The 12,652-nt window shown below is 45.3% G+C and overlaps 1 protein-coding gene across 7 annotated transcripts in view; it reads right to left on the bottom strand.

Moving 5' to 3' along the window:
• Window positions 1-12,652, bottom strand: part of LOC129635759 (cytochrome b5) — a 58,233-nt gene that overhangs the window by 38,597 nt on the left and 6,984 nt on the right. For 2 of the 7 annotated variants that reach the window (XM_055558900.1, XM_055558899.1), the window contains exon 1: window positions 8,386-8,657. The exons of 1 other annotated variant lie outside the window; for it this stretch is intronic. In XM_055558900.1, the coding sequence (XP_055414875.1) occupies window positions 8,386-8,514 (129 nt within the window). In that variant the 5' untranslated portion in view covers window positions 8,515-8,657. Of the gene's footprint in view, window positions 1-8,385; window positions 8,659-12,652 lie in introns of those variants that run through there. 4 more of the 7 variants (XM_055558897.1, XM_055558901.1, XM_055558904.1 and 1 more) reach the window with 4 other exon arrangements.

The following is a 12,652-nucleotide window of genomic DNA, read 5'->3' as shown; positions in this document are numbered from 1 at the left end:
TCTGCAGGCAAGAATACTGGAGTAGGCGGCCAGTCCCTTCTCCAGGGGATCTTCCTGACCCAGGGATTGAACCTGGGTCTCCCGCATTGCAGGCAGATTCTTTACCGACTGAGCCACAAGGGTTGCAGGACACGTGCTCTGAAGGGGAAGACAGTCTAAGAACTAGAGTCATTAAGAAAGGAGGATGAAGACAGGAAATGGCATGAAGGAAGGAGGGAGAGGCCTGCCCGAGGCGCCCAGGAGCCACGTGTGTCAGGGGGAGGTGCTGGCAGTCAAGGAAACACAGCGCCACCCAGAGCACAGAGGATCAGCAAGCGGGTGGGAGGGGCGGGCAGGGTGTTCACTGAACCCACAGAAGGGCTTTATCAGAGCAGAAGTCGCATCCGATTTCCATGCAGGACAAGCCCTTCCAGGCCAGTTATTTAAGAGGGGCTCCAGAGAACAACAATAACCCTCTGCACCTGAGCCGAGCCTTCCTGACTGAAATAATACAGCTTCTTAAGATTATCCTGAAGTCATCTGTGTTAGGAACAAATCCTAACACAAGGAGTCATCCTTGAAGACTCCCCCAGAATCTACTAAAAAACTCCCCTGAGGAAACCTGGAACGGCTGGTTTCGCCACCTTCTAGAAGGTGACACAGTAAAATGACAGCAGGGGTGGAGAGAAAAGCACACTTTTGCCTTTTGACTTACAAAGGTTTTCTTTTTATTCTTTCACGACTTTCCTTCACTTTCTCCCTGCTTCCTATGGAGAACGCCAGGATGGCGGTTGCCGCGGAGGAAATCTCAAAGCAAATAACAGCGACTGTGTACCACCTGGATGGCTCTTTCCCTTTAAAGCTGTGCTAGTTACCTTAGTCCTCACACCCTAATCACAGAATTAGCAAAATCCCTGGAGTCCTAGTCCCAGATGTAAACCCTGGTTGGATCGTCACTGGTGGAATGTTTTGAGCAGGTTCCTGAACGTTCCAAGCCACCTTTTTCTATCCTTTAAAAAGGTGAATACCACAACCACCGCCACCACAACCTGCTTTAAAAAGGTGAATGCCATGACCACCGCCACCACCAACCTGAAAGGATGGTTTCGAGGAGTAAAAGTATCAGTGTGAAGGAGGGTTGTACACACAAAGAGCATTTAGAGTTCTATCAAGCACACACTGAGGGTCAGCCAACGTTTGGAAAGTGTCCACTCCGTCACTGTTAACCCACTGAGGACTTCCACCAGGGGAAGGCGTGTGACTAGCATGACTTAACACTTTCTGAGAGCAGGCTGGATCTGTTTGGTGTCCTGGCCAGTTTGTGACAGAGTTGCATGAAGCTCAGTGAACAGCCTGCCCATGGTTAGCAAGAGCAGGCCCTCGAAGAAGCAGGTAGACGCTGGACAGGACAGGGCCTTCACCACAGAAGGGCCACTGGTTGCCGGCCTGCACGCCAGGCACAGGGACGCCTGACGCCTTAGGCGGTTAGGCCGCCCACTCCCTGAACCACGCAGCTTCCAGATCCTCCCAGCGTCAGCACAGGCCACCTGCTCCCTGCCCAGCACAGACTGAGCCCCACCTCTCCAACTCACCCTCCTGGTCCCCGCTCACGACTCCGTGCAAGACGCAAGCAGCCCGCGAATAAACACAGGGAAGCAAATGTTTCCAAGAAAACCGACTTCAAAACTGTGGCTTTGAGCCGCTGCTTCTTAAATCCTGAGCTAGTCTGCTGTTACCTCAGGCCAATACTTTGCTCCGATACTTTGGCCACCTGATGTGAAGAGCTGACTCACTGGAAAAGACCCTGGTGCTGGGAAAGACTGCAGGCACAAGGAAAAGGGGGCGACAGAGGATGAGATGGTTAGATGGCATCACTGATTCAATGGACATGAGTTTGAGCAAGCTCTGGGAGATGGTGAATAACAGGGAAGGTTGGTGTGCTGCAGTCCACGGGGTCCCTAAGAGTTGGACATGACTGAGTGACTGAACGACATACTTCTAGTGAATATTTGTATTTTGAACCATTCCTATTTACTGGCTAATACTGCAATTTCTGTATATGTGCTGCTGAAGCGAGCACATCATTGTAAATTCTGAGATGTGTTCCTACTAAGTAAATATTGGTCCTACCGCAGAATAAAAAGTAATTATGACACTTATTTCATAAGAAAACTTTAAGTAAAATATTAACATACTTTTTCCAAGTGTTTTCACACACATTCTTCTTCCCGTGTTCACAAATCTGAAGTACAGGCAGGTGCAGGATATTCCCCATGGAGGAAGGAAGAAAATGATTTAAAGTATTTACCTGCCTTGCCTGAGGTCACCTCAAAAATAATACTAGGACTAGATCTGGCTTTCCTCACCCCCAATCCCCCGCAATACATTCCCATGAATGTCTAATGCGACAGGGGCTGTTCTGACTCCGTGATAATAACTGGTACTTACTGGCTGTCTTCTGTGGCTTTCGAGGACTTTTAATAGATACCTGTACTAAGTAGAAATGACCATTATTTATTCCTTGACTTATCTAAACTGGCTGGCATAATCTGTTCTCCCTTAGTCAGAACTATCCATCTTAAAGATAAACAAAAACCAGAAGTCAACAATGTTAAGTGTTTGATTTTTTTCTTTTTACTGTTTCAAAACAAAGAAGCCTCACAAGCACTCTTGGGCCCTCTTCTCAAAAGCACCAGAAAGTTCCACAGATACAAGCAGAAACTATACAGGAGGCCCTACCCTCAGGCTCACACCACCATGTGAGCTGAGGCTCTGATGCCCGTTTACCGAGAAGCCTACACCACCTTTACCACAGGGCTCCCTTTATATTTTCCTCCAAAGGATTTCACATTTTCTGAATTCTACTTACTAAACTACATATGTTGAATAATAATAACCTGTCTGTTTCATACTCAAAGACATATTTGCAACTGTAGCTTTTTAATAGTATAAGATTCAGAGCATTATCAAACTTCCTTGAAGAAAGGCAAAGGCATTTTGGATTTTAGTACTAAATATGAAAGTCCTACCAAGGGTAAAGATGTAGGGTCTTTTGTGCTTTTCAAAATTAAAGACACTGAGTTGTAAGCACCCACACCCACACTCTGTTCCTGGACCCCCCAGGCTTGGAACCATTTGTCTCTGCAAAGTGGGTAGCCGTATTCGAGGAAAACCACAGAAAGTAAGTCCCTAAAACAAAACCTGCTATAAAGTACACTGCCTAAGACTCCAAAAGCACAAGTGAGTCAGGGGCTGATAGCTCCGTGAGGCAGAAAGCTGTGAAAGAACATCTAAGGTGCAGAAACAGAGCACCAGAGCCCCAAGCTCACCAGAAAACATTCTGTAGAAACGTTTCCATTTTGATCATATAAAGGAAGGGGGGCAACTTGACACTAAGTATTATGCTTCTTAATATTTTTCAAGATGTCTGTTTTACAAATGAAACCTGTAATGACTTGAACTGAAAGCAATATTACTGCCATCTATTAAGTCATACTTTCTTCTCCTACAGTACTGGTAAAACCTGGATAAATGCTATTGCCTCAGCTGCAGAAAGGGAAAAGCAAATCATTTCTCTCCCTGGCCCCAAAGTTCTATAATCATTAACCTTGCTAACAACACAATCAGAAATGACAAGACTCAACTTCACAAATATGAATTCAAAAACTAGAAATCAGAATTGAAAAAACACAAACCACCTTTTTCAAAATACGTGGGCAACGAGGCTCACAATGTGGTCGCCAGTGTCAGATAGTAACTGAACACCTGCTGCTATTCAGATTGCCAGCAAACGCAAGCCAGTCTTCCCTCTCAGGTGTCTCCTCTTCTCTGGAAAACAAAACAGCTTTATAAGACTATTATTCCAGGAGATGGAGCTCAATGCACAACTTAGAAGCTTCACTGGTACTCTTGACCAGAGGGTATAACTTTCGTAACACTCTCTTGTTTCAATTCAGCGTCACGTGCCAAATTTACACCTTCACCTACAATCTCATATTCTCACTCAGCTACGTAGGGTGCTACAGAAGCCATGCCCGTCCGTGACTTGCGCAGGTACAGGGGTTTGCATTCACTGTGCAGACCACATGCTTGCCGTCGTGCTGTTTGTTTAGCCAGCATTATTTTAATTCTTATCTTAACCCTTAGAAATTGGTACCATTGTCATCCTGCTGTTTTACATTAAATAAGGCACATGACAGACAGAGAGCACAGGCGCAGACTAGGACTCCCTTCCATGCATCGCAGTACATACTTTCTCAACTGGAATGCACACGTGCCTATAAAGCTATGATATATAAGGAGATCTAGCCCATCAAGACTGAAAGTCCACTTTAGAGGTAGGAAGGCAAAAAACAAAAAACAAACTTCTTTCATATTTGGGTAAATTAGGGAGAGCAAAATATTCTTTGATGGAGCTAAGTGGTAAAGAATCCGCCTGTCAGAGCAGGAGACACGAGATACAGTTTTAATCCCTGGATTGAGAAGATCCCCTGGAGGAGGAAATGGCAACCCACTCCAGTATTCTTGCCTGGACAATTCCATGGACAGAGGAGCCTGGCGGGCTACGGTCCATGGGGTCACAAAAGAGTTGGACTGAGAGACTTAGCAACTGAACACACACACACAGAGAATATTCTTTAGTTAGCATGCAAAACTTTGATGAATTTCTGGAGTTCTAAATGACAAAGAAAGGGAGCAGGGCAAGCAGGGAGAAACAGATCTTCCGGGCTCTTTGTTTCAGAAGAAGGGATGGAATTAAACAGCACTGGAATAATAAAGTGATGGAACAGGAGGAATCTAGGAAGAAGTGAAACACCAGCAGGGCACCCTGCAGGTCTCTGAATGAGATGTGTGTTTAAGATGCAGGAAGTCACGGGGAATCTTAGGATGGCTGGGCTAGGGGGCAGGAAGCCAGAGACTATGACACGGCATTAATCAGAGATGGATACAGAAGGGAAACCAGTGGTAACAGCAAATAGAACGGCTGGCCCCTCCAAGGTTCTGGGAAGGCCGGCCTGCCAATGACCAGCTCGAGCGGGCTGGCGAGCCTCTCTCCTCGCTGCATGCCTTCACCCTTCTGAGAGCTCCCACTGCACAGCCACTGTCCTGGTTCTTACCTTAACCCAGACCAGGTCTGGGAGCCCATCTGTTACCACTGACATTAGGCCCCACTCACCAGAGCCCAAGCCTGACACCTCACACAGCCACTCCGGGTCCACTCCCCATCACTGAACTAGACTCTGGCTGATGCAGCACAGCTTTCTGTGCTTAAATCCCTGCCCACTGCATTGTTTACTGTGTTATTCCTGCTTCCTCAAACGGAAGCTTTTGAGAATAGAAATGGTATCTCTTTCCTCTCAGGTTCCACAGTCTCCACGATAAGAACTCAGCAGATTCTGGACCACTGATCAAAAGGAATGGTGTTAGTACCAGAGGGTAGTACTGTTCCAAACTCAAGTCAAGGGAGGCTAATTTTTTTTTTAATTGGAGGATAACTGCTTTTTGACATTGTATTGGTTTCTGCCATACAGTGACGTGAATCAGTCATAGTATACATATGTCCCCTCCCTGTTGAACCTCCCTACCACCTCCCACCTCATCCTCTAGGTTATCACAGAGCACAGGTTTGAGCTTCCTGTGTCAAAGAGCAAATGCCCACTGGCCATCTACTTTACATATGGTGATGTGCATGTTTCAAAGCGGCTCTCTCAGCCTGTCCCACTCTTTCCCATTCCCGAGTGTCCACAAGTCTGTTGTCTGTCTGTGTCTCCATTCCTTCCCTGCAAACAGGTTCATCAATACCACTTTTCAAGATTCCATATATACATATATATATGCATTAATATACAGCGTTTGTTTTTCTGACTTACTTTGCTCTGTTTAACAGGTTCTAAGTTCATCCACCTCACTAGAACTGACTAAAATGCGTTATAGGTAGGTAATATGCTCTGAAAGAGCATTTTACCAAGTAGCAATTAAGAAAAGTTTGGTATACATGAAACGCTAAAAATTTGTTTTTATTTATCTCACTGCAAACAGTAGTTTTGAGTTACCTAGCTACAAGTATTAGTTATCAAATATTAGTTATAAATGCAACCCATCACACTTTTTTTCTTGAGAGATGTTCTCCCCAAGCTCCTTTTAAAGAGAGTCTTAAAAACTGAGTGAGAAACAGAATCTGCTGTCAGCTGATTCACCCACTGAACAGCTGGTCTGCATCTCTTCCGGTTTTGTTTAGAAACTTTGTGCAATTCCTTTTCTGCCTCATAAGAATGAAATATAAGAGTAAATGGTTTATAGTACAGTTTAATAATCTCTTATCTTCTGAGAAATGTACCCATAAAAAAAGTCATGCAAGATATACCTTAGGGCAGTGATTCTCGACTGGGAGTGACTTTGTTATCCCCAAGGGAACATTTGATAAGAGTTGGAGACATTTTTGGTTGTCTTGGGGAAGGGGGTGAGGGGGTGGAGATGATACCGACATCTGGTGAGTGAGACAGTAATGAACACGACAGACCCCACAAAAAAGAAAAAATGTCAAATGCTTCATTAAATAAAATATCCTGGTGGCTCAGACAGTAAAGAGTCTGCCTGCCGTTCGGGAGACCCGGGTTCAATCCCTGTGTCGGGAAGATTCCCTGGAGAGGGAAATGGCAACCCACTCCAGTACTCTTGCCTGGAAAATTCCATAGATGGAGAGCCTGGTGGGCTACGGTCCATGGGGTCGCAAAGAGTCGGACACGACTGAGCGACTTCACTTTCACTTTTTCACTTGATAAATACTATTTTTTTTTATAGACACCAATAAAGTACGTACACACTGGATTTTAAAATCCCACAATTATACATACCCTGGGAATGGGGATGGAACAGTTTTAAGTAGACATCTGGCATCAATTAGGCCTGATGTTATGATACAAGATTGTTCAAGAAATTCTAATAGCAAATAAGCTCTGTCGCTCAGCAGAAGGGATAGGCCAGATCTGACCCTCTGCTATAAACCACTCTTAACCACATCAAGACACTATTTTATCTTCTGGTACATCACCTGGTAACAATTTAACAGTAAAATATGTTACTAATAAACAACTTCAACCTTTAAAAAAATTAAGCATTCTCTGCAAAACAAATGTCTTTTGATACAAATTGTGATCCAGCTCAGATCAGGCCTCTATCTTCATTTTTCTCACAAACTATGTACAGAATTCCCATCACTAAACATTCCCATTTATTGTCTGGGGGAATGAAGGAGAGTGTTACATGTTGACAGAAAACGACAAAAGTCTGTAAAGCAATTATCCTTCAATTAAAAATAAATTTAAAAAAGAGGGAGGGGATGTATGTATACATATAGCTGATTCACTTGGTTGTACAGCAGAGACTAACACAACATTGTAAAGCAATTATACTCCAATAAAAAATTGTTTAAAAAATTTTTATGACTGAACCCCGCCCACACACACACACACACACAGTGACGAAACAGTCAGAGGTAGCAGACAAAAACCCTTTAGAATTTATTGCAAAAAAGTATAATCAATGCAAAGAATCAAGGCAAAGGATTGCTTTCCTCTAAGTTACCCAGCTACTTTACAATTCCCAAAGCTGCCTAAGGGTGAAGTCGCACTGGCTCTTTTCACTTGTCTGTCCCTCCCCGCTTCCTCACTGCCACTCGCCCCCTCACCCCCGACCCCCACCCCAGCCGCTCGCAGGAGTCCAGGACTGCGCCTCACTGAAGTCAGCACTGGATCCCGTAAATATCACTGGGCGCCTTCTAGGTGAACAACAGGTGACTGGGCGTGGATAGTGGAGTGGCACCGGCTCCAATTAGGAATCCACTCCAGGAATAATAAGTGGCACGACCCTGGTCCTAGATGAAGACCTGGCCTGTGCAAACTCAAGATAAAAAGGACCTTCAAAAGTCCTCCCTGGTTGCGCCCTCAATTCCACGTGCGACTTTGCTCCCCACGAAGTGCGAAGCGGGGCTCTCCCACCTGCCCGCGCAGGGTCCGGGGAAGCGGCTCCAGCCCCATGAGGGCGCGCCGCGGTCTGCGAAACTGGCTCACCTGGCCGCAGCACCTATGCACCTCCGGTCGCCCCCAGGTGTTCGCACACGAAGGTGCAGCCTCCGGGGACAAACACGCGGGCGCAAAGACTCAGGGGTACAAACTCGGGGTCCGCTCCCAGGTGTGCACTCAGGCAGCGCGCACACAAAGGGAGGCAGAGACACAGGCGTGTGGATGAGGGGAGCGCTCCCAGGTGTGCAGAGCCCGGTGCTCCCGCGCGGGTGAGCACACTCAGGTGTGCACGAGGAGTCGTGCGCAGATCAATCCTGCCCCCAAAGGTAAGTCTCGGCGGGGAGCCCCCCAAGCCCCGATCGGCATCCCGCCTCCATCAACTCACCTCCTCCAAAAATTTGGTCAAATCGTACACTTTGTAGTGCAGGATCAGCCAGGTGCTCTTGCTGTTGTTGTGCTTCTGGATCTCTTCCAGGGTGTAGTACTTAACGGCTTTGCTGGACTCCTCGGCCATTTCTTAACTCAGCGAGCGTAAGGCCCTAAAGGCAGCAGGAGATCTGGACGGAGAAGAGCGGGCGTCTCTGCGAACTCGTCCTGGGACATTCCCCGCTGCCCGGCTCGGCTCCTGAGGAGGGCTGCCCGCACGGAGGAGGGGAGTGGCCGAAGCACGGCCTCTGATGATTGGCCAGAATTCCTGTCGCTCAACGGCCCCGCCCCCGCCCGACACTCTCCACCAACCCGGCGGGCCCCCGCCCAGTGAGCGGGTGTTAATTGGCTGCAGAAGATGCCCTTCACAATCACAGTTTAGGAGAGCGCGGGGGGCGGGGTTTACTCGCGTCTGCGCCGAAGGCGGTGGCCCCGGGTCAGAGCGTCCAGGATCGCGTGGACCAGGCCGGGTGACCAGCGCAGAGTCCACCTTGTGCAGGGCAGCGACCCCACATCAAAATCGCCGCGGTTTCCCAATCCGGTCAGACCTGGGCGTTCGTTAATTTGTAACAGAGTCCTTCCGCAGCGAGTGTAGGGGTTCACTGCGAGGCTGAGCGATGCAGAGCAACCTGGTGGACGTGGCCGGACGAGTGTGCTGCCCGGAGCAGGGCTGTGACTGCTTGACCCATCCCCTCCCGCCCCAGAACTGCCCCATTCTCTCAAGAGGAAAAAAGAACAAAACAAAACCCGGAAACTGTTCCAAAAAAGCAAAAGCGGCCTCAAGTGTAGGTTCTGAGAACGTCGGTGGCTCTGAAGTTATTCTTTCTTCACCCCTGACTAGGCGAGTACTTGTATTAGTGTCTTCTGTCTTTTCTCACCAGTATATTGTTTAAGGTAAATTCTAAATGATTGATAGCTCTTGGAATAGAGTCTGGAGCAGTGCCTCCCCAGCTGAGCATCCATAGGAAGATTTACAAACGTTCCATTTTTAAAAGGCAGGGGAGAGAATTCCAGCACGTTAAAAAAAAAAAAAAAAAAGACTATGATTTTTGTTAAGGCCTTTTTCAGCAATGGTATTTACTTCCAAAAAGAACGACACAATGGATTACACATGTAGGTCATCCTCCAGGAAACAGCACAGTTCTTGCCACTCGCTGCTGCTAGTGTTCGTTTCCTACCCCCTTGCTTACCTCCTCCGTAGGAATGCAAGGCCAAGAAGACAAGTTCCCAAACATTCCAAATACTCTTTATCCATTTCACATGATGGAATGCTTTGGTTTTCAAATACTGCACCAACCTTGCATCTCTGGAATAAGCCCTACTTGCTTATGATATGTAATTCTTTTTTTTTTTTTTTTTTCCCAATGGGCTTTTTAAAAAAAACTACAAAGGAGGCAAAAACATACAATGCGGAAAAGATAGTCTGTCTACAAGTGGTGCTGGGAAAACTGGTCAACCACCTGTAAAAGAATGAAACTAGAACACTTCCTAACACCATAACAAAAATAAACTCAAAATGGATTAAAGATCTAAATGTAAGACCAGAAACTATAAAACTCTTTGAGGAAAACATAGGCAGAACACTCTCTGACATAAATCACAGCAAGATCCTCTGTGATCCACCTCCCAGAATAATGGAAATAAAAACAAAAATAAATAAATGGGACCTAATTAAACTTAAAAGCTTTTGCACAACAAAGGAAACTATAAGCAAGGTGAAAAGGCAGCTTTCAGAGTGGGAGAAAATAATAGCAAACAAAGTAACTGACAAAGAATTAATCTCCAAAATATACAAGCAACTCATGCAGCTCAATACCAGAAAAATAAATGACCCAATCAAAAAATGGGCCAAAGAATTAAACAGACATTTCTCCAAAGAAGACATACAGATGGCTAACAAACACATGAAAAGATGCTCAACATCACTCATCATCAAAGTAATGCAAATCAAAACCACAATGAGGTACCATCTCACGCCCGTCAGAATGACTGCCATCAAAGAGTCTACAAACAATAAATGCTGGAGAGGATGTGGAGAAAAGGGAACACTCTTACACTGTTGGTGGGAATGCAAACTAGTACAGCCACTATGAAGAACAGTGTGGAGATTCCTTAAAAAAAACAAAAACAAAATAGAACTGCCATATGACCCAGCAATACCACTGCTGGGCATACACATCAAGGAAACCAGAACTGAAAGAGACATGTACCCCAATGTTCACTGCAGCACTTACAATAGCTAGGACAAAGAAGCAACCTAGGTGTCCATTGGCAGACAAATGGATAAGGAAGTTGTGGTACATACACATAATGGAATATTACTCATCTATAAAAAAGAATGCATTTGAGTCAGTTCTAATGAGGTGGATGAAACTGGAGCCTTATTATACAGAGTGAAGTAAGTCAGAAAGAGAAACAGCAATACAGTATATTAATGCATATATATGGAATTTAGAAAGACAGTAACAATGACCCTATATGCAAGACAGCAAGAGAGACACAGATGTAAAGAACAGACTTTTGGACTATGCAGGAGAAGGCAAAGGTGGCACGATAAGAGAGAATGGTATTGAAACATGTATATTACCATATGTAAAACAGATGACCAGTACAAATTTGATGCATGGTGCAGGGCACCCAAATCCGGTGCTCTGGGACAATCCAGACGGATGGGGTGGGGAGTGTGTGGAGGGGGGTTCAGGATGGTGGGACACATGTACACCCAGGGTTGATTCATGTCGATGTATGGCAAAACCCACCATATATTGTAAGTAATTAGCCTCCAATTAAAATAAATAATTTAAAATAATAAATTTTTTAAAAGTATAAATTTACAGTGTTGTTGGTTTACTGATTTGTTTCGAAGAGCTCACTTATGCTGCTACTGCTACTGCTGCTGCTGCTAAGTCGCTTGTCGTGTCCGACTCTGTGCGACCCCATAGACGGCAGCCCACCAGGCTCCCCCGTCCCTGGGATTCTCCAGGCAAGAACACTGGAGTGGGTTGCCATTTCCTCCTCCAGTGCATGAAAGTGAAAAGTGAAAGTGAAGTCGCTCAGTCGTGTCCGACTCTAGCGACCCCATGGACTGCAGCCTACCAGGCTCCTCCGTCCATGGGATTTTCCAGGCAAAAGTACTGGAGTGGGGTGCCATTGCCTTCTCCAGAGCTCACTTCTGGCCTCTGATTTTCTCCACTGTTTTTCTTTTTTCTTTTTTTGGTCACTGATTTCGGCTCCTCATCAAGTCTTTCCTTCTGCTTGCTTTGGGTTTCTTTTTTTTTCCTAGTTTCTTGAGGTGAGAGTTTAGATGATTGAATTTGGATTTTTCCTCTTTTGAAATACATGTATGTAGTGGTATAACTGTCCTAAATGCTTTAAAAACAGTAAATCAGGCTATGTATACCATTACCCTAACAGTTCCCAGGTCTGCTGAATCTCCACATGACTCTGGCAGAGCAGTGTGTCAGTGACGACTGCCTCTATAATCCAATGTCAAGACTGTTTCAGATTTCAGTGCCAGTTCCGAATAACTCCAGAAGTGATTAAAACAAAACTTTGGTGCCAGTGACCTGGATCCTATTCCTGGTTTAGTAACTTACCAGATGCATGACTATGACCTAATCAGTTAACTCTCTAAGCCACTGCTTATAAAATGTTTAGCCAGGGTCTGGCACAAAGAAAGCAATCAACAGATTTTAGCAAATGCTATTATCAAACAAGACTTCCTTACTTTAAAACACTGGTATAAGGAAATATCCTACATGGCAAGTGCTCCGAGGTGAAGTGTGTGCACTTCAGTCGTGTCCAACTCTGTGTGACCCATAGACTGCAATTCCCCCAGCTCCTCTGTTCATGGGATTCTCCAGGCAAGAATACTGGAGTGGGATGCCATTTCCATCTCCACCAAGGTGAAGTAAATTTAGGCAAATTTAGAAACAAATCTAAGAAATTAAAAGGAATACAGATATTTACAAACTTCCTGATGTTCCCTCCAGCAAAGAAATTTTAATAAACATTTAGAAAACCAACTCTACTCCTGAAGTTCCTCAGGTGAAATATACTGTAGTAGAAGTTCACTCTTCTACTGAAAAGCAAAAATAAGCAAACATCATTGCAGTTTTTATTCCTTTTCTACTTCCTCCTGCCACTCATGCACAAGACACACTTCAGCAGCTCTTTACTTCCCATTGACACATCATTATATTTGCTATAACCATAGAAAGCAGGTT

The sequence above is a fragment of the Bubalus kerabau genome, chromosome 21 (genome assembly GCF_029407905.1).
Source record: "Bubalus kerabau isolate K-KA32 ecotype Philippines breed swamp buffalo chromosome 21, PCC_UOA_SB_1v2, whole genome shotgun sequence".
Taxonomy (NCBI): domain Eukaryota; kingdom Metazoa; phylum Chordata; class Mammalia; order Artiodactyla; family Bovidae; genus Bubalus; species Bubalus kerabau.
This window is presented reverse-complemented; position numbering and strand designations above follow the sequence as displayed.